Source organism: Mobula birostris, chromosome 25 (genome assembly GCF_030028105.1).
Source record: "Mobula birostris isolate sMobBir1 chromosome 25, sMobBir1.hap1, whole genome shotgun sequence".
NCBI classification, from domain to species: Eukaryota; Metazoa; Chordata; class Chondrichthyes; order Myliobatiformes; family Myliobatidae; genus Mobula; species Mobula birostris.
In genome coordinates, this window is record NC_092394.1 from 22,093,456 (window position 1) to 22,116,634 (window position 23,179).

At 39.1% G+C, this 23,179-nt stretch overlaps 2 protein-coding genes across 3 annotated transcripts; one reads left to right on the plus strand and one right to left on the minus strand.

The window, feature by feature from the left end:
- Positions 1-1,105: 1,105 nt before the first annotated feature.
- Positions 1,106-8,110, minus strand: cryba1a (crystallin, beta A1a). 2 transcript variants are annotated; one of them, XM_072242844.1, is made up of 6 exons: positions 8,084-8,110; positions 5,116-5,148; positions 4,890-5,008; positions 3,275-3,416; positions 2,220-2,362; positions 1,106-1,253 (listed from the first exon to the last, which is right to left on the minus strand). In XM_072242844.1, exons 2-6 carry the CDS (start codon positions 5,146-5,148, stop codon positions 1,106-1,108), a joined length of 585 nt encoding a protein of 194 aa, XP_072098945.1. In that variant the 5' UTR covers positions 8,084-8,110. The 2 variants fall into 2 exon arrangements, with proteins under 2 accessions (XP_072098945.1, XP_072098944.1); XM_072242843.1 differs by lacking the exon at positions 8,084-8,110 and having other exon boundaries at positions 5,116-5,176.
- A 5,024-nt stretch (positions 8,111-13,134) lies between these two features.
- Positions 13,135-22,195, plus strand: crybb1l3 (crystallin, beta B1, like 3). The gene is made up of 5 exons (XM_072242779.1): positions 13,135-13,215; positions 14,648-14,766; positions 16,289-16,421; positions 18,969-19,111; positions 21,927-22,195. The coding sequence occupies exons 1-5, from the start codon at positions 13,192-13,194 to the stop codon at positions 22,093-22,095; spliced, it is 588 nt and encodes a 195-aa protein (XP_072098880.1). The 5' UTR covers positions 13,135-13,191; the 3' UTR covers positions 22,096-22,195.
- The last annotated feature ends 984 nt before the right edge of the window (positions 22,196-23,179 follow it).

Consider the following 23,179-nt stretch of genomic DNA (forward strand, 5'->3'; position numbering starts at 1 on the left):
ACATGTACTGCTCAACCTGCTGAGCTCCTCCAGCGGACTGTTGCTTCAAATCCCCGCGTCTGCAGTCTCCATTGTGCTCTCACAGGCTGGGAGGGCATTTGGGGGGACTAGGCCTCAGCTCCATTTGAGGCCAAGTTACCCCTCAGAACCTACTCCATCTCAATGGATGCCTCTTGGTCTCAGGGGGTTAGATCATTTGACCCTTTGTATTTAGAGAAATGAAGTGTGGTTGGAGTGCTGAGTCAGTGTGGTGGGGTTAGTTCAGCAGATATCCTAATAGTTCAAGTGTCTAGTAGTCATGAGGTCACTTTTAAATGCTGGAATTTTGTTTTTGCATTTCCAGTGAAACTTAATTACCCTTTTTCTTTTGCAGAATCATCAACTTTCTCTCTAGATTGCCTGAAGCATTTCAGAGGCAAAACCAGCTTTCATATAGGTGAGTTGCTAGGTGAAACAGTCAGCCAATCCGTGAGGCTATGCATCATCATCTCGTGATCTCTAGATGACACTTGCAGAAGATTTCTGCTGTCTGAACAGAAATAAACCTCCAAACTGGCCAGGCCACTTAGACTCATTCACTACGTGGAAAAGAAAGAGCGCTCAAGCAGTCATGTGTGATGGAGCACATCTCATTCTGTCAACACTGAGTGCCGACTGTATTTATAGTTAAACTGTATTAAAATAAAGATGGAAGTGCTGCCTGTTTTGATATTTCTCATGAAAAACATAATGTCTCTCATGTATTTTAAAAACATAAATTGTTTGCAGATCATCAGTGTGTTGGAAGACTAAAGTGTTGTTATGCTGGGACCACAGTGGTTAACATGCTTTCCGTCTCTCAGTGAATTGACTTTCTGTAGTTCATTTCCCAGAAGTCACATCTATGATGAACCTCAGCCACCAAGCAGTTTTGAAACTTTAAGAACAAATAAGTGCTCATCTTTCTGACTTTTATTTGAATATTTTAATAATCCAAGTTATATTGTAATGAGATGTTAAATCAATCTCTGTACACAGGTGCTTGATCTACAGTAGAATACACTACCGAGTGTACCATAGAGGTACAGCCCCTCTGTGATACTCTGCTGAGGTTTTCGGAAAAGATTTACTCTTGAATGCGGCGGAGTGACTGGATCTGACAGGTCTGCGCGTGGGATCCCCATTCCCTCCAGTGTTTGTACTCTCCAGCATGGCGATCACATTCCATAATGTACTGGAAGCCACGGTATCCTGGGTACTGGTAGCACACCCATCTAGGGTCATGAACAAACACACTTAATTAATCTTGAGACTTTTATCTTTTTATTTGTTAAATGAATAATCTAAAAGTGCTCATTTTTGTATTTTAGGGAAGTAGCTAACACCAATAGATATTATTCTCATTTTGTTGTTCCTACTAATAAAGTACACCATGCCCTCAAAATATAAATGAAATAATATGGACATGCACTCAGGGGCCCATTCATTAAGTACTTCCTATAGCTTGTCTTCTGCTGCTGTAGCCCATCCACTTCAAGGTTCAATGTATTGTGTGTTCAATCATGCTTTTCTGCACACCACTGTTGTAATGCGTGGTTATTTGAGTTACTGTTGCCTTCTGCTCTGACCTCTCTCATTAACAAGGTGTTTTCACCCACAGAACAGCCACTCACTGGATGCTTTTTCCTCTTCACATCACTCTCTAGGGACAGTTGTGTGTGGAAATCCCAGGAGATCTGCAGTTTCTGAGATACTCAACTGCATTTGGCACCACCCAACATTCTACGGTCAAAGTCACTGAGATTTCATATCTCCCCTATTCTGTACTTTGGTCCAAACAACAGCTGAACCTCTTGACCGTGCTTCTATGCACTGAGGTGCTGCCAAATATTTGGCTGATTAGATATTTGTATTAACAAAGAGGTAAAAAGGTGACCACTAAGTGTAATTAGATTAGATTAATTGCGAGTAGGACTGAAGTTCAGGACTTGAGGCAATAGGAGATTATGAGGATAACCTGCCTTGGGTTAATTTTTGAAGCAGCTTGAACTATTCAAGTAGGATTATTAATTATCATTTAGACCTAAGATAATCTGCTAACTTAGAAGAAGAAGCTACAAATTTAATATGACTGATGTGCTTCTAAATACACAAAACTTCACTGGATCCAGCCATGTCTTCTTCATTAAAGTGCAGTAACCCAACCTTTCCATTTAATTTACATTGACAGTATAACTTACGCGCCAGCTTGAACTTTCATGGATCCAACCTCATTGTTGCCCCAGCCCATGGCTTGCAAAGAGGGGTAATCATCGCACATCTCCCACTGTTTGCCAATGAAGTTTTCCTTCTCAAAAATGATAATTTTGGACTCTTTGTGGTGCTGATAATAATAAGAAAGGTATAAATTGAGCAGTTTAGTAGATACTACAATACATTTGCAAGTGAACAAAACTGTACGACTAGAGGATATAGGAACAGGATTAGGCTATTTGGCTTATTGAGTCTACTCTGCCATTCCATGATGGCTAATTTATTATTCCTCTCAACTCCATTCTCCTGCCTTCTCCCCCTAACCTTTGACACCCTGACTGATCTACTTTCAAGTAGTAACCAGAATATAACTCACCATTTGTTATTTGCAAATGTTACGACTCCTCTAACTTTCTTGCATATAAAATAAACTTCTCCAGGCCTTTCTCAAAACACACCACTTTGCACTAAGTTTTAATCTTGTTTCCTCTTTGTCTTTTAAAATTAATATTTTTTATGAAACAACGCAAGTACTGTCTGACAGTACACAAAGTTCAGCATAACTGGCAGATGTGAGCTATATTTGAAGATAGTTAATATTTTAATTATATTGCAGGTTTGGATATTAACAGTAAACAGAAGAGATTCTGCAGATACTGGAAATCCAGAGTAACACAGACAAAATGCTGGAGGAACTCCGCAGGTCAGGCAGCTTCTGTGGAGATGAATAAATAGCCAACGTTTTGGGCCGAGATGTCAATCCTTTATTCGTCTCCGTAGATGCTGCCTGACCTGCTGAGTTCCTCCAGCAGTTTGTGGATAGTATTTTACCACTATTTCCTGATCTCTCTCCATGCCTTTTTTTTGCTAAGACAGATTCTAAAAGCCATGGAAAACAGAAATGATTACTAAAATTGAATCATGTAAATTTACAGCTTAATATGTAAACCTATTTTCAAGTATATGTTGCACTGCCAATTACATGGAGAATATCCTTCTCTAGCATTAAGTCTGACAGATATTGACCAGTGAACCAACTCACAGCAGAGCAAATGGGGCGGAAGGATGTAAGCCTCTCGATGTGGTAGGCGTTGCTGCCACTCCAGGCATCCCAGCGTGGGTATTCCCCTTTCTCCAGGACAAATTGTTGCCCAAAGAAACTAGAATGTTCATAACCAACCCACCTACAAGAAAAAAGTTATTTTCATGTCAAATTCTCAAAAAATAAATATACTTAATTCTCACACTATTTGCAAATTGAGAAATTCAGGTAGCTTTTAACCTATTAACCATTAACCATGATTTTCTGATTCATCCAGAACAGTGAATATTGCAAAGTATGCACTAAATATTGGCCCTGCCTGAGAAAGGTTTTAAGAAATTGTTCCCACAAAATGAATCTTAATGATACAATGTACTTTTTGAATTAGTCCTTTCAACAGTACATCCTTTACACTGTATCAAACTAATTTAGATGATGAACAAGATCTGAAATTACAGGTTAATTGGTTTCAGTAACTTGAAGAGCTGGGGTGGCCTGAGTCTTTTAGTAGGTCTTCCTGTCTTCTGTAATGCGTGTCAAGCTGCTATGGTCTGGAATCAAAATCTATTGAGCCCCACAATGTAAACCACTAAGCTCTGTCAACTGGTATGACAATGAATTTTGCTGCACAACTACAACATTGCTGACGTTCCATTAACAGAGAATTTATTATCAGAGGATCTTCTAATTGTACTTCCTCAATAGAGATGAGGAGGGAGATAGAGGTGGGTTGTGATATCTCTCAATATTGAAGCTATAGTATCAACTGCAGCGAGAAACAGATAATTCTTGTCTTTTGATTGCAATTTTTTTTGGAAAGAGAAGTTCTCTATTTTGAAGCCTAGTCTGTATTTTCACGTTTTAAGTATATGTATCTGCTTCTGCAAGTACATCAAAATGTCAAATGAATAACCATATATAAAATGCTGGCTCCTAAATGTGTTGAGTTCGATATGCACCAATAATGATACAATGCACAGAATGTACTGCTGCATTTTCTTAGGCTCCAGTTGCTAACATTGCTGTATGCTGCTTTTTTGACTTTTGTGCGGATACTGATACTGACAAGCACAGACGTGTGTGTAATACAGACTAAATGTAGATGCCACGGGGGAAAGCATTGTTTTTTTTTGGGGGGGTGGAATTTCTATTGCCCACATGCAAAACTGAACTATATAACTTGGAGCTGCACTGTTGCCCAACCATTACAAATTCACCTCCAAACTTCCAAATGCATGGGCTTTTGACTGCTACCTTTACTTTGTCACTGCACATGGGAAGTGTCTTTAAATAAAACAGAGTACTGTACTGGATTCTAACAGACATATTAACATATTTCAGATCATGAGCTGAAATGATGCGGATCAATTGCTTTCCATATTTTCAATGCTAACATAATCTGGCTGAGTCAGAAAGAACTCAACATTAGCTTTATCTTATGGTGTGTAAGGAGAAATAAGATACCTTTCTGTGAACTGAGTAATTTGGCCTGCAAATGATGATGACATTTAAAAAAAAAATTACGACTGCATTTTAATGATAAAGCCTGGTTGAGAATACGTTTCAGTGTAGCTGTTAGGGGTGGAACCTTTCTGAAAAATAAGCAAAGACTCACGCTCCACAGTTGACTTTGATAGACCGAATATTGTCGAATCCACACTCCATGATGTTCTTACAGGATGTGGTAAATTCCATCCTTTTACCTTGGAAGTTTTCTTGATCATAAGCAGTAATCTGTAATTGAAAATAAATTTTCCATGATATTCAATATTAAAGGACAACAAGGAAACAAAAAACAAAGTTTCAATCCTGATTAAAAATCTAGGAAAGTAAGTGCTAACCTTGAAAAGTCCTGCTGGGTTTGTCTGCGCCATGTTTGCCGTTTGCAGATATCAATCCTAAAAGAAAATCACATTATGTAATTTCATTTCAAAATTGAGAATTTTATGAAATATATCAAATTTTAATGCATTGAAAGTTTATCTGCCCTCTGCATTTTGCTTTAACCCAACAAATTTGTTGCTGTAGAGTTGCTTATAAAGCATGAATAAAACCCCCAACAAGCTGAGGTAAATTGGATAAATCTGAAGTTAAAATAAGATCAAATAAAATTGAAGGACACACAACTTACCAAAGCTGGGCTGCGAATGGAGATTTCCAATGATGATTCTGTTTCGAACCTTACCTCTGCTATTTATAATCAAACTCTCAATAGAAATTGAGAAGTGTGCGAATCTGATTTGTGGTCCAATGAGCAGAGAATACTGACGTCAACATCTCATTGTTTGTGGCTGATCCCGTGGATTCCCATTTCAACTCTGCCATTGTCTGAGCAGAAAGATAAATCTGCATTTCCAGTGCATGCATGAATAACCTATAGCTAAAAACTGAGACTAAATTGTATTTAATATGATTTATTAAATCCAAATTCTATATGCATGTAATTTTAAAGGAGATGTGAGGGGCACGTTTCTTACACAGATTGGTGGGTGCCTGGAATGAGCTGCCTGGGGTGGTGGTGGAGGCGGAAACATCAGAAACTTTTAAGAGATGTTTAGATAGGCACAGGAATATGAGGAAAATGGAAGGATATGGACATTATGTAGGCACAAGAGATTACTTTAGTTAGCCATTTGATTACTTATTTAATTGGTTCGGCACAACGTTGTGGGACGAAGGACCTGTTCCTGTGCTGTACTGTTCTGTTCTAAGAATTATTTCAAAATTACAAAACTCAAATTGCAACAAAATATAACACTTTTTGAAATATGCCCCTTTGCTACCTTGATTCATCCGAATAGCTGACGTACCATTGCTGGTAAAATAGCAGTGTCAGTAAAATGTTACTAGATTTCAACTGTCTAAACATTTGGAAAATATAACATAAAATTAGGACTTCGGATTTTTTGTATAGTTGGGATGGTCAGCTGCACAGTTCTACTTTGAGAACATTGAAGAGTAATCCGTATGTCCTTTAATTAAATTTATGAAGCTCATAGATATTTCAAGATATTCCACAGAAATAACAAATGAAATTTTCATACCACATTAGAGTTATGCCGAAGTTATAGAGGCAGCATGAAGAACTCCTCAGCCTTTGAGCTATCAAACAATTGAATACATGCTGCAAATTTTAACATTTATTATCAAGTTCAAGTTCAGTTTATTGTCATTCAACCATACACATGTACACCACCAAATTAAACAACGTGCCTCCAGACCAAGGTGGACAACACAGTATATATAACTCAAACACACAACTCATAAAGTAATATTACCACAAAATTAATAGATAATAAAGTGCACTTATGACTCAAGTTTAAAAGTAAACAGCATAATGCTACAGGTGTTTCATACTTGCTGAGACCTGGGTGGTGGCAGGGAGTTCAGCAGTCTCATTCCCTTCCTAACAGTTCTTGTCTTAATGCTACAGTACCTCCTGCCTGATGGTAGTGGATCAAAGATATTGCTGGACGAATGGGAGGGCCGTGGATGATGCTAAGGGCCCTGGACTGTGGTGCCCCTGGTAAGTATCGCTGCTGAATGGAAGAGAGATGAAATAAAACTGTGCCTCAAATGTTAGTCATATTATTAATGATCAGAAGGCTATAAATATTCAGTACAATTATAGTGAAAATCAAATAATAATTGTCTGTGATGACACAAGCACAATGAATAGATATCATAGATACTATCCACCATAATCATTGTGAGAACAACACTGAAGCACATAAATAACCATGACATCTCCAGCGGTTAGACAGACCATTTTGTTGGTCTCTATCAAAAGGTGTTGCTGACTTGATAAACATTTACATCTTTCCTGGTTTTATTTTAGATTCATACCCACCTTGATAGATTGATTTTGGAAAGATGTCAATGACTTAAAGTAACCCAAAAAAGAAACTGTGCTCATTCTAGTGTCAGGACTCCGGCAATTTGTTGTATTAAGCAACTTTTCTCAGACTAAAAAGAATCTATAATGGTAATGTACAATTTCTTAAATACTGTTCTTTATCTCTTTCTGGTAACCACATATTTCTTTCTCCCTGTTTCAGTTTAAGAATGTTACTCGCCATTGGATTAATTATTTTGATTTAAATTTCTCAGTTCACGCTCTCTGTGCCTCTATAAACCTTTTGAATTTGATTGATAAAGGAAATGCAAATTCCCAGATCCCAGGCCTCTTGCAGATGGCGTCACACAATTTTGCCTTTCAGTCTTGTTAAAAGCTAACAATGTGAGTGTGAATGTTATCAATCCCTTTCACCTCTGAATACAATATTCAAGCCAAAATGAAAATGAGAGTCATTCAAGAAATCAAATCAGCAGAAACAGGCTGGTTTTAAATCAGGAAATTAAGGAAATAATACATATTTCTGGTATAAACTACAATATTGTCTTTCTGTAATTATATGTGTATCAACAGTGCGAATTATGACACGCAATCCCTTTCTAGTTATTCAAATGTGCAGTCTTAAATTTTACTGCATTATCTTGTACCAGATACAGAGGATAAGGATTTTAGGAAATAATTTTGCCCTTGTTTCAATAATCTTCATTGAAGACTGATTTAGAGAAATGCTCCTCTGCCACGTCACTGAGTATTTCTGCTCTGGGTTCCCATTTTGGTGGCTACGAAGTATATGATACTCACTAATTAAACTTCGCGTGAGTGTTGTTCTTCACAGCTATCCTTAGACTATAATTTTAAAATACAGACTTCTGCTATGCCAATAGAATATCACAAATGGGCAGAGCACACATGGAGTGGAGTATGCTGGAGAAGATTCTGCAGTTTGTTGATCACTTCTGCTGAAAATTGTGCCTTTGAGTCTGAATGTTGGCCTGGATTTGGTCTGATTAAGTAGTCTGCTGACACACTGAAGAATGGGTAATTTAAATGAAATACCAAGTATTACTTGTTAATTCTTACCTCCACAACTCCAAGGTCACTTTGCAAGCAGGGTAAAATTGGACAGACAAACAACAGGAATTCTGCAGATGCTGGAAATTCAAGCAACACACATCAAAGTTGCTGGTGAATGCAGCAGGCCAGGCAGCATCTCTAGGAAGAGGTACAGTCGACGTTTCAGGCCAAGACCTTTCGTCAGGACTAACTGAAGGAAGAGTTAGTAAGAGATTTGAAAGTGGGAGGGGGAGGGGGAGGGGGAGATCCAAAATGATAGGAGAAGACAGGAGGGGGAGGGCTGGAGCCAAGAGCTGGACAGGTGATAGGCAAAGGGGATATGAGAGGATCATGGGACAGGAGGCCCGGGGAGAAAGACAAGGCGGGGGGAACCCAGAGGATGGGCAAGGGGTATAGTCAGAGGGACAGAGGGAAAAAAAGGAGAGTGAGAGAAAGAATGTGTGTATAAAAATAAATAACGGATGGGGTACGAGGGGGAGGTGGGGCATTAGTGGAAGTTAGAGAAGTCAATGTTCATGCCATCGGGTCCTCCAACCAATATCTTTGATGTGTGTTGCTAATATTGGACAGGGGTAATTAATGAAGAAAAAGAAACAAGCTTCAAAGATATTTAATTCAATATTCATCCGGTGGGTACCAAATTATGAGAGTTTTACTGTAATTCCATTCAGAGAATATTTTCTGATGTCCCTCTTGATATGGAATTCAGTTGAGTGGCAAAGGGGAAAGTATGAATGTAAGTCCTACCAGGTGTCAGATGGAATGTATAGTTGAAGTTACATTAGGACACTACAATCAGCATCTGACTTGTTCTCAATAACTTACGAACAAACTGAGTGCAAATATGAAAAATTTAATTTGAGGCGGTAATTTACAAGGATGGGACATTAAGGCTGGTTTTCAATTTAAGAAGGCAATGTTGCAAAAGAGGAGAACTGCACAAAAACAGGGAACTGTATAGCTTGGAGGCTATTTTTTTGAAAACTGTATGATCAGAAACTTAATAGAATTGAGGGAGATGTGTTTCATGATAACATCAGAGAAAGCACGGAGAGAGATGGATATGTGGGCTCAGGTAAGGGAGATAGAAGTTTGTGGGAAGTATGAATAGTCCCAATCTGAATGATAAGGCATTCTAAGAACTCATCAGCCTTATCCTTTGAGATGAGGGAGAGAGGAAATGTAGATGTTTTGAGGTGACAGTGAATGATGGAGTAAGGAAACAGGGGTTATATCAGTTTTAGTATTGTAATATGTAGTTTTGATAGAGGAGAACAAAACCAATAGTGCTTGATGTGGCAGTCATACCTGGTTAAACAGGTTCAGTTGGTTGTGCATAACAGCTTAAGACAGACATATATCTGATAGGATCAAAATCAGAATCAGAATCAGAATCAGGTTTATTATCACTGACATATGTTGCGAAATTTGTTGTTTTGCGACAGCAGTACAGTGCAAGGCATAAAAATGGCTAAAAGTTCCAAAAATAGATACCTAAATAGTGCAAAAGAGAAATGATGAAGTAGTGTTTATGAATAGTTCTTTTGCGGCATAATGGTTCTGCGAATGTATGGCTCTGTGACTGTAGTCTTCGAACATAAGGAGGCAAAACCAAGGCTATCACTGGGTTAGTAAAGAACAAATGGACAAGGACATATAGAAATAGAGGCAAGGAAGTGGTTGACGTTACAAAGTGAAAGTGAATTTACAAATGTTAGGAATTGGAAAAGTGCAGTTGCAAATGAAGGGATTTTCCTCACGGCAGGTATAGAAGGAAATGGATTGAAGTGAGATGAAGGAATGTGGTTGTGAGGAACTGAAGTGTATATAAGTGGACCCACTGTGATTTGCATTGATGGGAGTGGAGAAGCTGAACATAATTGACAAGGTTTAGAAAGGTGGATAGGAATATAGTAAGGAGATCTTTTATGGATGCAAACTTTATGAAAGGCTTAAGAGAGATAAAGGCAAGATTAGCTATAAATTGATTTCGCAAAGGATAAATCATTTGTTATTTCAGAGAGTGAAGAATGAAACTGGCTGGGACTTGGCAGTTGAGAGGGTAGAATGTAAGGGTTTTAAAGGAGAGGTGATTGTCTTGAAATAGGATGAGGAGATCAAAGGAACAGAATTTGGAGGATGATCCTGCAAAGATGGAGAAGTATGCTGGAAAGAAGCTGACACTTCGGAAATTGTAACTTGCACCCCAGTAATGAGTTATCCATTGGCAGGACAGAAGCACAGTTCTGGGTGCCAAAGGGCCTATGTCCATGGACCAAGCAAAACATAGGTGGGTGGTCAGACAGTAACATTCACTGTAATGCAGAGGAAATGCACATAATCATTGCATCAAAATGATGGGTGGAGAGGGAGTGTGGAGGAGTAGCGGCAATATCGTCTAATGTTGTGGTATTACGGTTAATGATATTTAATCTGTTTCTTTTTCTACTTTAGTGGATTGAAGACAATTAAAATGGCTGAAGATAGTAAGGGGTCTCAAATTAGCCCCTAACCCGATACCTTGGAATACTTAATCCAGTTCTGATCAGTTGTGCGCGGTTGATATTACTATGAATATATTGAATATACTATATACGAGGGGTGATTGATAAATTCATGGCCTAAGGTAGAAGGAGTCAATTTTAGAAAACCTAGCACGTTTATTTTTCAACATAGTCCCCTCCTACATATGCACACTTAGTCCGGTCGTCGTGGAGCATACGGATCCCTTCTTTGTAGAAGTGGCCCACAGCAGGGGTGATCGATAAGTTTGTGGCCTAAGGTAGAAGGAGATGAGTTATACAGCTCTCATCACATGCACGTGCAGTTCAACTCTTTGAGTGAAAATGCAGAAAGTTTGAAGTTTCTCCTCATCTCCTTCTACTTTAGGCCGCGAACTTATCAATAACCCCTGCTGTGGACCACTTTCTGGAGGTCCAAGACGCCGACTTCTACAAAGAAGGGATCCGTATGCTCCACGACCGCTGGACTAAGTGTGTAAATGTAGGAAAAATAAATGTGCTAGGTTTTCTAAAATTGACTCCTTCTACCTTAGGCCAATCACCCCTCGAATATATGTATATATATTGATGGTACTATGAATTGTAAATATGAGTGCAAATTGAAAGAAGAGAGCTGAAGCCTGTAAGGTGAAATATGTTGGCTAGATCAACACATCCACTCCAGGCTATCTATGTGTTCCTACCAAACGGAAAAGTTTCTATGATACTTGCAGTGTAAACCAAACAAATCTACACAAAGCTGTCTACCAAGTCAGCTCTTTGTTCTCGGGCGCACTTCTGTCTACAGTACCACAGTCACTTTTGCTGATCTGTGCGGCGTCGCTGTGAAAAACAAAGCAAAGAGCTGGTGTCAGCCTCTGCTACCTCTGTGCGATGCAGTTTGCTTTGTTGATCTCTTTGTGACCTAACCTGATTCAAAAGGGGGAGAAAAAAACAAGAAGCAAATCCACTGCCAATATAAAAAGGACGAGTTGAGGTTTATACAGCACTCCTCATATTTTCTCTTGTCTGGCAAAAGCTTGAGCTGTAATTCGGTGAGCTATTGGAATATTTTCAAAGGAGATAAAATTATCTGATGTGAAAACTTCATACAAGGAGGGGCATCATTAATAACATAGGCATTAAATATATTTGACATCCAAACTAATTACAAGTGATTTATTTTGATTATTATTTTAGCTATCACCACAATGTCTCATAGTGGAACTCAAGGTAGCGTTGGAAGCCATTCTGCATCTGGTCTTCGCAGTAACAGGGTAGGTGCATTGTTGTATTTACATTTAAATATTATCAATAATTGATCTTTATTGATATAAATGTGCAGCATGCAATAATGAAAATGAGAATTTACTATTATGTAACAGCCCTCCTATTTGATTTCAAGCTTACTGTGAGGTAACTTGTGAGCCATGTACAAAATGTTGGCTACTGGTATGACCAGTGTCAGTCCACTTATAGAATGAGTTTTCATGGCATGTGAAAAGGTATTTGACATTATTATATATTATTATAGTGTAGTGTATTATATTGTACCTACAGTTATCATAACTCTATTAATTTCAAGTAAGTACGCAAAAAGATAGGTCTGGTCAGTAGGTCGAGATTCTAAATTGGAGGAAGACCAATTTTGATGGTATCAGAAAGGATCTGCCAAGTGTGTACTGGGACAGGCCAGTCCCTGGAATAGGTGTAATTGGTAAGTGGCAGTCCTTCAAAAACAAAAATTGGAGAGTACGGAGTTTATATTTACCTGTCAGTATAAAAGGTAAAGTTAACAGATTTAAGGAACGTGATTTTCAAGAGATATTAGGCAGGCAGGAACAAATAAATTGCTTATGGAATTTAAGAAATGCAGAACACTTAAGAAAGAAATCAGGAAGACTAAAAGAAGGCATAAGGTTGCTTTAGCAGACAAAGTGAAGGAGAATCTTAAGGGATTTATAGATAAGTTAAGCGCAAAAGGATTGTAAAAGACAAAATTGGTCCTCTGAAAAATCAGAATGGTAATCCATGCATGTAGCCAAAAAAGATGGGGGAGACCTTAAATAAATTTTTTGCACCTGTATTTACTCAGGAGACAGATGCAGAGTCTACAGAAGTAAGGCAAAGTGGTATCAACTTCATGGACCCTGTCTCGATTACTGAGGAGGAGGTGTTTGCTATCTTGCAGCAAAGTAGGGTGGATAAGTCCTCAGGGTCTGAGAAGATGTTCCCTCGAATCATGTGGGAGGCAAATGCTGAAATAACCAGGGGCCTAGCAGAGATATGTAAATCATCCTTAGCAACAGATGAGGTACCAGAGTATTGGAGGAGAGCCAATGTTGTTTCACTGTTTAAGAAAGGCTCTAAAAATAAAGCAGGAAGTTATGGGTCAGTGAGCCTGACATCAGTAGTAGGAAAGTTATTGGAAGGTATCCTAAGGGACTGGATATATGAGTAATTGGATCGACATAGACTGATCAGGAATGGTCAGCCTGGCTTTGTGCATGGTAGGTCATGTTTAACCAATCTCATAGAGTTTTTTGAAAGAATTACAGTGGTGTCACAGGTAGATAGGGTTGTAAAGAAAGCTTTTGGCACATTGGCCTTCATAAATCAAAGTACTGAGTACAGGAGGTGTTATGTTGAAGTTGTATAAGACATTGGTGATGCCTAATTTGGAGTATTGTGTGCAGTTTTGGTGAGCCTTCTACAGGAAAGATGTAAATAAGGTTGAAAGAATACAGAGAAAATTTACAAGGATGTTGCTGGGTCTGGAGGATCTGAGTTATAGGGAAAGATTGAATAGGTTAAGACTTCATTCCTTGGGACATAGAAGACTGAGGAGAGATTTGAAATTATGATGGGAATAAATAGAGTAAATGTAAGCAGGCTTTTTCCACTGGGACTACAACTAGAAGTCATGGGTTAAGGGTGAAAAGTGAAATGTTTAAGGGGAACATGAGGGGAAATTTCTTCTCTCAGAGGGTTGTGAGAGTGTGGAATGAGCTGCCAGGCCAAGTGGTGCATGCGATCTCAATTTCAACATTTAAGAGAAGTTTGGATTGGTACATGGATCGTAGAGGTATGGCCATCTACAGTCCTCATGCAGATTGGTGAGAGTGGACAGTTTAATTGTCTTGGCATGGACGAGTTGGGTCGAAGGGCCAGTTTCAGTGCTGTACTTTTCTATGACTCTACTATTTTACTCTTCTAGTATTCATTTTCCTAAGATAATGTTACCAGTTACATTTTACAGCAACTAATACTATTAGTTTGTGATAAGAGTATTGAGTTCAACAGATCCCCAGTACAATCAACTCTTGACTTCAGCGCCTACCTCATTATGGTCGTGCACCGTTTTGTCTACCTGCACTGCACTGTGTCCATTGCACTTTATTTTGTATTCTGTTTTGTTTTACCTTGAACTATGTAATGATTTAGTCTGTGTGAACAGTCTCAAAGACAAGCTTTTCACTGTGCCTCCTCAGTACATGTCACAATAATAAATCAAATCCAATTCCAGTTCCAGTTTGAAAAGGGCAAAACTGAAATGGAAAATGAGTGTAGCATATTGTTCAAACATTCTTACTGTGCTAGTGAACTGAACCAGCAGGTATCATAAAGTTATTTCACCATGAAGTCCTTTGCAGGCAAGACCAATCTTGATCTTTTTTTCTTGAATGCTTTCCACCAGCAATTAATGGATAACAACTCGGTGTGAGCACTTCAGTTAATCTTTTGTTTTCTCCACATTCCTCCTTTTGCACCGTCTTACTCAGTGCATACTCAGTGTTGTCTGTCTGAATCAGCAGTCACCACTTAAGGCTGCTGTAGCTGAAACTTAAGGTACATAGTTTGGTTTAAGTTTGAACTTAAAGTTGTAATTTTTCAATTATGAGAGTGGCGATGGAGACTCATTTGCCTCTCTTTAATTCTTAGATTATCATATATGAGCATGAAAACTTCCAAGGGCGTTGGGTGGACATTAACGCAGAGTGCCGAAACATCTGCGAACAAGGATTTGATAGAGTGGGATCCATTCGTGTTGAATGCGGACCGTGAGTTTTTCCTATCCTTACTTAACCAATCGCAGTGCAGAGCAACTATGTGTTAACTTTTCTGATGTTTGTGGTTTCCTCCAACTTTTAAAGATTGCCAGAAAAGTATTCTCGAGTAGTGACTGAGCCCACAGGCAGTCAATACCTTGTCAAGATGATGTCTAATTCCTTCACAAGGTGTTGGCCATGCTTTATGTAATGAGATCGACAACTATGGAGAACTATGCACCTATAGGCATAACTATGTATCACAGAACAGAATTTTTAAAATATACAGTGCAGAACACACATGCTTAATTACTGGGGTAGAACTGTTTGTGACAGTTCTGACTTGAGTTAGTCCCAGACTTACTTTCATTCATCATTAAGTTTGTAAGTGAAGAAAGCGTAAATAGGGTCAGTTCCCGCCTCTGGCTGCATGTACTTTCTCCCCGTGACCGTGTGGGTTTCCTCCCACAGTCCAAAGAGGTACCAGTCGGTAGGTTAATTGCTCTTTGTAAATTGTCCTGTGATTGGGCTAGGATTAAATCGGGGGGTTGCTGGGTAGTGTGGCTCGTGGGGCTGATTCCACGCTGTATCTCAATAAATTTATAAAAAAAGAATAGTCCAAATCAGAACCCTGTCTTACCAGGCAAGATACTTAAATATGATATCACTTCCTTTATTTTTTCTTTAATTAATTATTTTAAAATACTTCTTAGTTATCTTTACATATTACCTTTTCAAACACAGCAGTCCTTCAGATCAAGATTATAAGTAATCTTTTGGAGTGGGGGAGGGTTCAGAATTCAGACCTAGAGACAATAAAAAACTTGATATATTTGATAGATTTATATTAACCTGTCCTATTATATCCTCATGTGATGTTAAGATTTATTTGAAGTGTTTTATCATAAAGGTACTTTATAAATCCAAATTACTATTGATGGCATGACATGTTGTTTGCAAATCAAAACAAAACAATCCTATAATGGAATGCTATTTGCAATATAAATAGAGGTCCTTACATGCCATTTTGCTTGCTGTTTCCTTGTAGCTATGTATCTTAATAATGATTTCTATAGTAAATGTGTACTAAATGCTTTTTCATACATACTCGTTGCATCCTAGAGTGCTGAAGTACTGTGGCCTATCCAATATTATCAACTGATTCATTATCACTTCCTTCTACTTAATGCCTTTACCACATGCATTCTTTTCAGGGACTAGACATCTGGATGCAACATTTTCTTATTTTCCCATCTTATTGTCAATTATGCCATCAAATTTTTATTTTGCTTCCTTTTCACAAATGTGTCACTTCAGAAGAATAAATCTGATACCACAGTATTCCATACTCTGTTATCTTTGCACATTGAAAATGTACATGTTCTGATATCTGTGTCCCAGTAGACCAAGTTGGAACAAACCTGTGACACTAAAACTTATTACTGAGAAGTATCCTTCAGATACATGATATGAGGTTCATATTATTAATTGCAAGAGGAAATTCTGACATTTCTTGCATTCGTTTGCTTTTCAGATGGGTGGGTTACGAACAACAAAATTTCTGTGGCGAGATGTTCATGTTGGAGAAAGGAGAATATCCTCGTTGGGACTCCTGGTCCAATAGCTATCACACTGACTGCATGATGTCTTTCAGACCAGTTAGAATGGTAAGAGGCTTTCTGTGTAGTTTGTATATCTCATATGAATATTAGAACATGAGATATAAATTAAGCTAAAAATGTTTACGTAATACATGATTTTTTTCTGTTTGAAGCAGAATATTTTCAAATGAAAACAATAATACAGATTCTGTTCAATTCCATTCAAGTTTAATTGCCGTTCAACCATACATGAATACTCATGAATACAGTCAATGTGACAGCGTTACTCCAGGGTCAAGTTGCAAAACACAGTACCAACAGTCACACACAGCACAAAGCACACATAGCACGTACAAAGTAGGAAACACATAAAGGTATCAGAAAGATACAGCCATGCAATAAAAAGTCCATCAGTGCTGCAGAAATCTGCAATCAACCACAACAGAGCTTTGTCTTCTGCTGAATGAACACTGGGGCAGGGTGGCAGCACCAACTCCAACCTGGGTGTTGCAACACACCGCCCCTGGTGGGTTGCACCAGCTCTGATGCCTCGCTCTTGGCTGGTGGCCTAATCCACACACATACAAGATAGCAAGCACATATGGGATATCAGTAAAATACAACCTTGCAAAATACATAAATACAAAATGTTCCATAGAATCAAAGAAGACGGATTTTGTGGGTGATAATCTCCAGTATGATGACAGAAACAAATGGATAAAATGATCAGGAACTTGAATAGATGCTAAAACGTAAGTGTGAGACTGGGAGATTCCAATTTCAGAGTCCAGTAGTAACAGTAATGAGCCATGAAGAAGAGCACTGTGGTATCTGAACAAGCCTGAGTCAAAGGCCCTGGTAGAAAAACACAACAAAATATTATAAACTAATAAAAGGAGGTCGTTAGTTCAGGACATCATTAAAACATTATGTTGAACTTTAGTCAACACTATCATTTAGAATTCTTGTCACCATACTGGAGGAAGGGTGTGATTGCACTGGAGAGAGTGTAGAGGAGATTCACTTGGATATTGCTGGAATGGAAGACTTCAGTTTTGGGGAGAGATTGGATTGCTGGATTTGCTTTCCCAGGAGTGAAGGCAGGTGAGAGATGAACTGATAAAGCTATACAGGTTAAAGCCTTTTAGTTTGCCACCCTTAGGGCCTGATTGGTGCCAGCCCGCAGAAAATTTGGACCAGAGAAACAGGTTCCAATCACCTTCCTCTGAACGGGAGAACTGTTCTTTCTTAAGTATAGATACTCACTGGGTCAAGTGAAGGTTCCAAGGACAGAGATAATCAAACTGTAGCTTCAACTACCTGACCACTGTTAGCTAATTTTATTGCACAACATGCTTATAATTCAGGACCCCTATAGTGCCAGCATTTAACCCAACATCTCTGTATGTTGGAAATACTGTCATCTGAGACTGCAAATACTGCACTGGTAGGTCAATTAGCCATGGTTTAATATAGATCGCAGTTAACTTTAGAACTTAGTTAGAATTGGTTAATTAGTATTGATTTGTACAATAGATTCAAAACAGGCTGGACCAAAGAATTCTGGACTAGAGGGTTTCAACCTACCTATAATTGTAAGTGTATACAGGTAGATTAGAATATGAGAGTCTTTTTCCTGTGGCTGGGGTATCAAGAACAAGACAGCATAGGATTGAGATGAGAGGAAGGAGTTTTAATAGGGTGTTTTGAGGGACAAGTTTTTTTTACATGGAGATTGGTTGTTATCTGGAACTTGCTGCTAGAGAATGTGCTGGAGTCAGATGCTATCACTTCACTTAAGAAGCTTTTAGATAAGAAAGGCAGAGATGGAAATGGAACTAGTGTGGGCAAATGGTGTTAGGGTAGATGGGTAAAAAAGGGTCATCATGGACAAGGAGGCTGAAGGGTCTGACTCTGTACTAGACAACTTGATGACACTACAAGTAACAGTAACATAATTCCTCAAGAGCAGGAAAGATCAACAGAAAAGGATTAACTAAAAAAAATAGCCAGCAGAAATAAAGAGGAATATTAAATTGCTTGTGTAAGAGGAATAAAAGAAAGCAGGTGGGATAAAATTGGCACCCTAATTTATGTAGGTTATGAAGTGTTTCGTTATGGTTGGAAAAGAAGAAGGAATGAGAGTTGAGTTAATGGTAATTAGTTTAACATGAAAGAACAAAAGTAACAAAAGGAAAGAAAAAAAGTCCAAATAGACTGAGATGAAGCAAAAGAGGGGATCATTATTAGAAGTGTACTGGACTTCTCCAGATGGTGGAATAGAAATGAAAGGAAAAAATAAGTAGGGAAATACCTGAAATTAATTATGCAGGATCATAGTCATGCAGGATTGAACTACCACCAAATATACTAGAAAAAAAGGATTAAAAAGTGAGACAAGCGGAGATTTATAGGGGACACGTTTCTTTTTTGACCCAGAGTATTAAATATTATATAAAGGTAATTAACCCAAAAGCATAATGGCCACATGGAAAAATATTCAGGTACTAGTTAATACGTATTTAAGTTGTGTTTTCAATTAAGTCTGTAATAATAATACTTCTTTTAATAACACAATGAAATCACTTACCATACTTAAAACTTTCATATCAGGATGGCCAGGATCATAAAATTTGTCTCCATGAATGTGCCAACTTTGACGGAAGGAAAATGGAGATCTGTGATGAGGATATTCCCAGTTTGTGGGCCTATGGTTTCCAAGACAGAGTTGCCAGCATTAAAGTCATTGGTGGAACGTGAGTAATAGCCTTTTCTTCAAAGACTTTTTTTTGTAATTGGACCTTCTGTTTCTCAAATTTGAATGAATGTCAAATTTGGAATCCCACAGAAATATTGGATTTATTTTCATCCACTAACAACTTGGATATTGTGGCATTGTGTTAGACAAGTGCAGCTCAGAACCAGAAAATGGTTGACTACAGGAATATGTGAGAAAAGACTCATGGCACTTTGTTTTTGAAGAAATAAACTCAATGAGGTGCAGGATGAATACAATGATATACTGTACTTTGACTTCAAAGCCTGAAGGAAAACTATAATATCTAATAAGAAAACACAACGTCTTATGGCTTGAATGGCTTATGTAAAAAAATTAGAAATGCAAATTTATAAAACTATGGAGATCTTTTTCTTCTTATGTTGATCTAGTTAGATTTTTAAAAAAGTAACTTTTTACAAAGCTTTACACTTGTTTCATTTGAATAAGCACTTTTAAGGAATATTCTTGTGGTCAGCCCTTTAGTTGGTATGACCAGTGGTCTATTCCACTGCCACAGTCCGTACCTCTCTTTACCCAATAATGATAATTCTACATCAATAAATTGCACATTAATTTTAAATTTTGTGTGTATTTTGCAATATTATTTATATATTATGTGGAGGCTATTTTGTACAGAAAATGTGTAACATTTTTATAGAAGATGCAGATTATATGTTGTACCGATTTGAGAGTAGTCCTCATGAAAGTAAATGTCTTCCCCCTGTTGATTCTTCCTGATGCAAAAATCAGTTCCTTTTTGATGCTTAGCATTGTTACAGACGACACATACGGAATTATCTAGCAGCAAATTTAAGCAGCGTAAAGGCACACGGGACCGTTAAACTCAGTAAGTCGATTACCACATATCCTTCCTGCAACCTTGCAAGTTTATATCTCTCAAGCTGCTGCTCTCAAGTTTTCAGTTTAAAAAATCCTTTTCAGATTTATATTTTTTTGACATTTAAATATTCAAAGAATCTGGAGAAAGGTGGGGAATAGTGCAGAAGAATGACACCAAGGTGAAGGATCTGCCACGATCTTGGGTGCCACATTAATGAAGCAGTTAGCATGCCAAGTGTCACAATGGCGGGGGCATTGGGAGCAAGGGTGGACCCAAATGCAAGACACATCGTGAGGTTACTTAAATTTAGCTTATTGTTCGAAACCAGAAGAGCAAGGCAGGAGTAGGAATAGCGAACTGGACAAGGACTGAGGACTATGACTAGACTGGGACCAAGGGTTTGGGCTAGGACTCGGAATCCGCTCCCAGAACTAGAGGAGACATGAAGAGGCTAGGGTATGGGCTCCGAGCCAGAGACTGGGCAAGGACCCAGTACCTGGGTCTTGCCTCTGGCTCGGACCCCAGAACCAGGCAAGGATGTGACATGGGCTAGGGAGAGGAGGAACATGGGAACACAGAGCCTCGATCTTGGGGAGCAGGTACATGGAAACACGGACACATACACAGATCACAGAGTCGGAACCCCTCCTTGGGTACAGGATATAGGGCCGGGACTCACACACAGAACAGAGAGCTGGGACCCCTCCTTGGGTACAGGACATAGGGCTGGGACTAGACTTGGTGCTTGAATGCCGCCAGGACCAGGACTTGACTTGGAACTTGAATGCCACCGGCGCCAGGACTTGACTTGGAGCCTCCGGGTAGTGGCGAGCTCTCGACTCGGCCCGGGAACAGTAGACAGCAGTTCTTGATTCCCTCTGGCGGGTTAACTGACGGACCCACCTCGGTGAGGAAACTTTGCAGGCTCGCTCTGGCGAGGTAACTGGACAGGGTTGCTCCAGTGAGGAAGGGCGAATTACCGGCACTCGCTTCGGCAGAGACTAGGCTTGCTCCAGCCAGGTGACATCGGCACACCGTACCTTTGATGACTTTGCAGATGCTCCCGCGCCGAACGGCTGAGAGCCGGAGACTATAAACTACCGGTTCAGCCGAGCGTTAATTGCCTCTAATCACCAAAGCCAAGGGACACGGGAAAACAGGGAATCAACGGTCTGGATCGTAACATAAACAAGGTAAATTTAAAGGGATCCCGATCCGGATCATGACAGCCAAGTGGTTAAGGCATTGGACTAGCGACCTGAAGGTCGTGAGTTCGAGTCCCAGCCAAGGCAACGTGTTGTGTCCTTGAGCAAGGCACTTAATCACACATTGCTCTGCGACGACACTGGTGCCAAGCTGTATGGGTCCTAATGCCCTTCCCTTGGACAACATTGTGTCGTGGAGAGGAGAGACTTGCAGCATGGGCAACTGCTGGTCTTCCATACAACCTTGACCAGGCCTGTGCCCTGGAGAGTGAAGACTTTCCAGGCACAGATCCATGGTCTCGCAAGACTAACAGATGCCTTTATTAACATGATGCTATTACTACTCGGGGCATCGGAGTTCAGAGTTCAGTTCTGGCGCTGTCTGTAAGGAGTCTCTGTATGTCCTCCCAATGGGACGTGTGGGTTTTCCCTGCGTGCTTCATTTTCCTCCCACAGTGTCCAAAGCTGTACCGGGTAGTTTAACTGGTCATTGAAAAATTGTCCCATGACTGGGTTAGGGCTGAATTGGGGCGGCCCAGCTTGAAGGCTTGGAAGGGCCTACTGTTTCTCAAAATAAATAAGTAAATAAGCTCCAGCTTCTCCAACTTAAACTTGAAGTGAAAATCCCTCATCTCCAGGATTAATTTATGTGTACAAGAAGTGACAGTATTCATTATATTTGCACAGTAATATGATTTGAAGCCATTATTCTTAATCAATATTTTTTGTATTTATGTATTTTATAGATGGGTTGGCTATGAGTATCCGGGCTACAGGGGTTCCCAGTACGTGCTTGAATGTGGATCTTACAAGCACTGGAACGAATGGGGTGCCAAACAGCCCTTGATTCAGTCCATGCGCCGTGTGAAGGATCAGCAATGGTACAAAAGGGGCTGCTTTGAGCTTGTTCAATAAAATGAAACATGCTTCTCGACAGCCATGGGATTAATTTTATTGTTTTCATAACAGAAGTTAAAAATCAATTTTGAGCATAAATTTATCTATCACAGGTACTGCTGTGGTTCACCATTTCCCATTTTAAGTTGATGATTTTAATATCTTCGACATAACTTCCTTTTGCTGACAGCAATCTTAGTTATTCTGGAAGTATTAAAAAATGACTTCCAGTTTTAATCCAGTTTACACTTTTTAGCTCTCTGTCCTCTGAGCACGTGATCAATCAAATCGTTTCTGAGGCCGTAAATATGATGTTGGGAAAATGGACCTGCAGTGTGGATGATCTTCGCTGTGTCTTACTCAGGAATGTAGACATCTTTAGTAAACTGCACATTCATACTACAACATTCAATTTTTTTTGTCTCATTTTGATTTCCAATATTTTCAATATTTGTAACCACGTCATCAATTTTACCAATAAATGTCATCTCTGGTACATTACAGCGAAAATAAAACTGTACCTTCAACCATCTGGCCACAGTTTGCTATTTTTATTGCACAACATGTTTGTAATTCAGGAGCCTCTATAACACCAACATTTAATAACACATTTCTATAAGTCATTGCGTCACAGGAACCTACACGTCAACCAATTTAAAAAACTTTAATGTATTGACTTGTATATTCTGTGAGTAATGACAGTTCCACCGATATGAGGAATTTAAAAAAAAGAGGAGCTAGTATTTGGGTTTTAATGGCTCCAGACACATGCTAACATTATAATGATTCATCTTTGTTCCATTTATTTCTAATGGAAGTCAAGTCAAGACACTTCTAGCGCTTGTATGAAATTGAACTCACCAGTTCTCTTTTGATGCCCGAGGTTCATTCCAGTTAAAGCAGGCTTTTTAATTGGCCCCTGACTGAATGTAATGTGCAGTCTCAATTCTGCTGACACTTTCTCGAGTCTGGGTCACGGAGCACAGCTTCAGAATACAACGGTGTTCCTTTAGAACAGAGATGAGGAGGAATTTCTTAAGGCAGAGGGTGGCGAACATGCGGAATTCATTACCACAGGCTGCTGAGGAAGGATATATTTAAA

What these genes read in the sequence shown, in the direction of transcription:
- cryba1a (XM_072242844.1), bottom strand. Translation starts at nt 5,148, where the DNA reads ATGGCGCAGACAAACCCAGCAGGACTTTTCAAG. An exon ending in ATCAAAGTCAACTGTGGAGC is followed by an intron (nt 3,417 to 4,889) that starts GTGAGTCTTTGC and finishes TTTTTCTTGTAG; the next exon opens with GTGGGTTGGTTATGAACATT. An exon ending in TCCGCCCCATTTGCTCTGCT is followed by an intron (nt 2,363 to 3,274) that starts GTGAGTTGGTTC and finishes TATTATTATCAG; the next exon opens with CACCACAAAGAGTCCAAAAT.
- crybb1l3 (XM_072242779.1), top strand. Translation starts at nt 13,192, where the DNA reads ATGGTCAGCCTGGCTTTGTGCATG. An exon ending in TCAGCCTGGCTTTGTGCATG is followed by an intron (nt 13,216 to 14,647) that starts GTAGGTCATGTT and finishes TTTAATTCTTAG; the next exon opens with ATTATCATATATGAGCATGA. An exon ending in ATTCGTGTTGAATGCGGACC is followed by an intron (nt 14,767 to 16,288) that starts GTGAGTTTTTCC and finishes TTTGCTTTTCAG; the next exon opens with ATGGGTGGGTTACGAACAAC.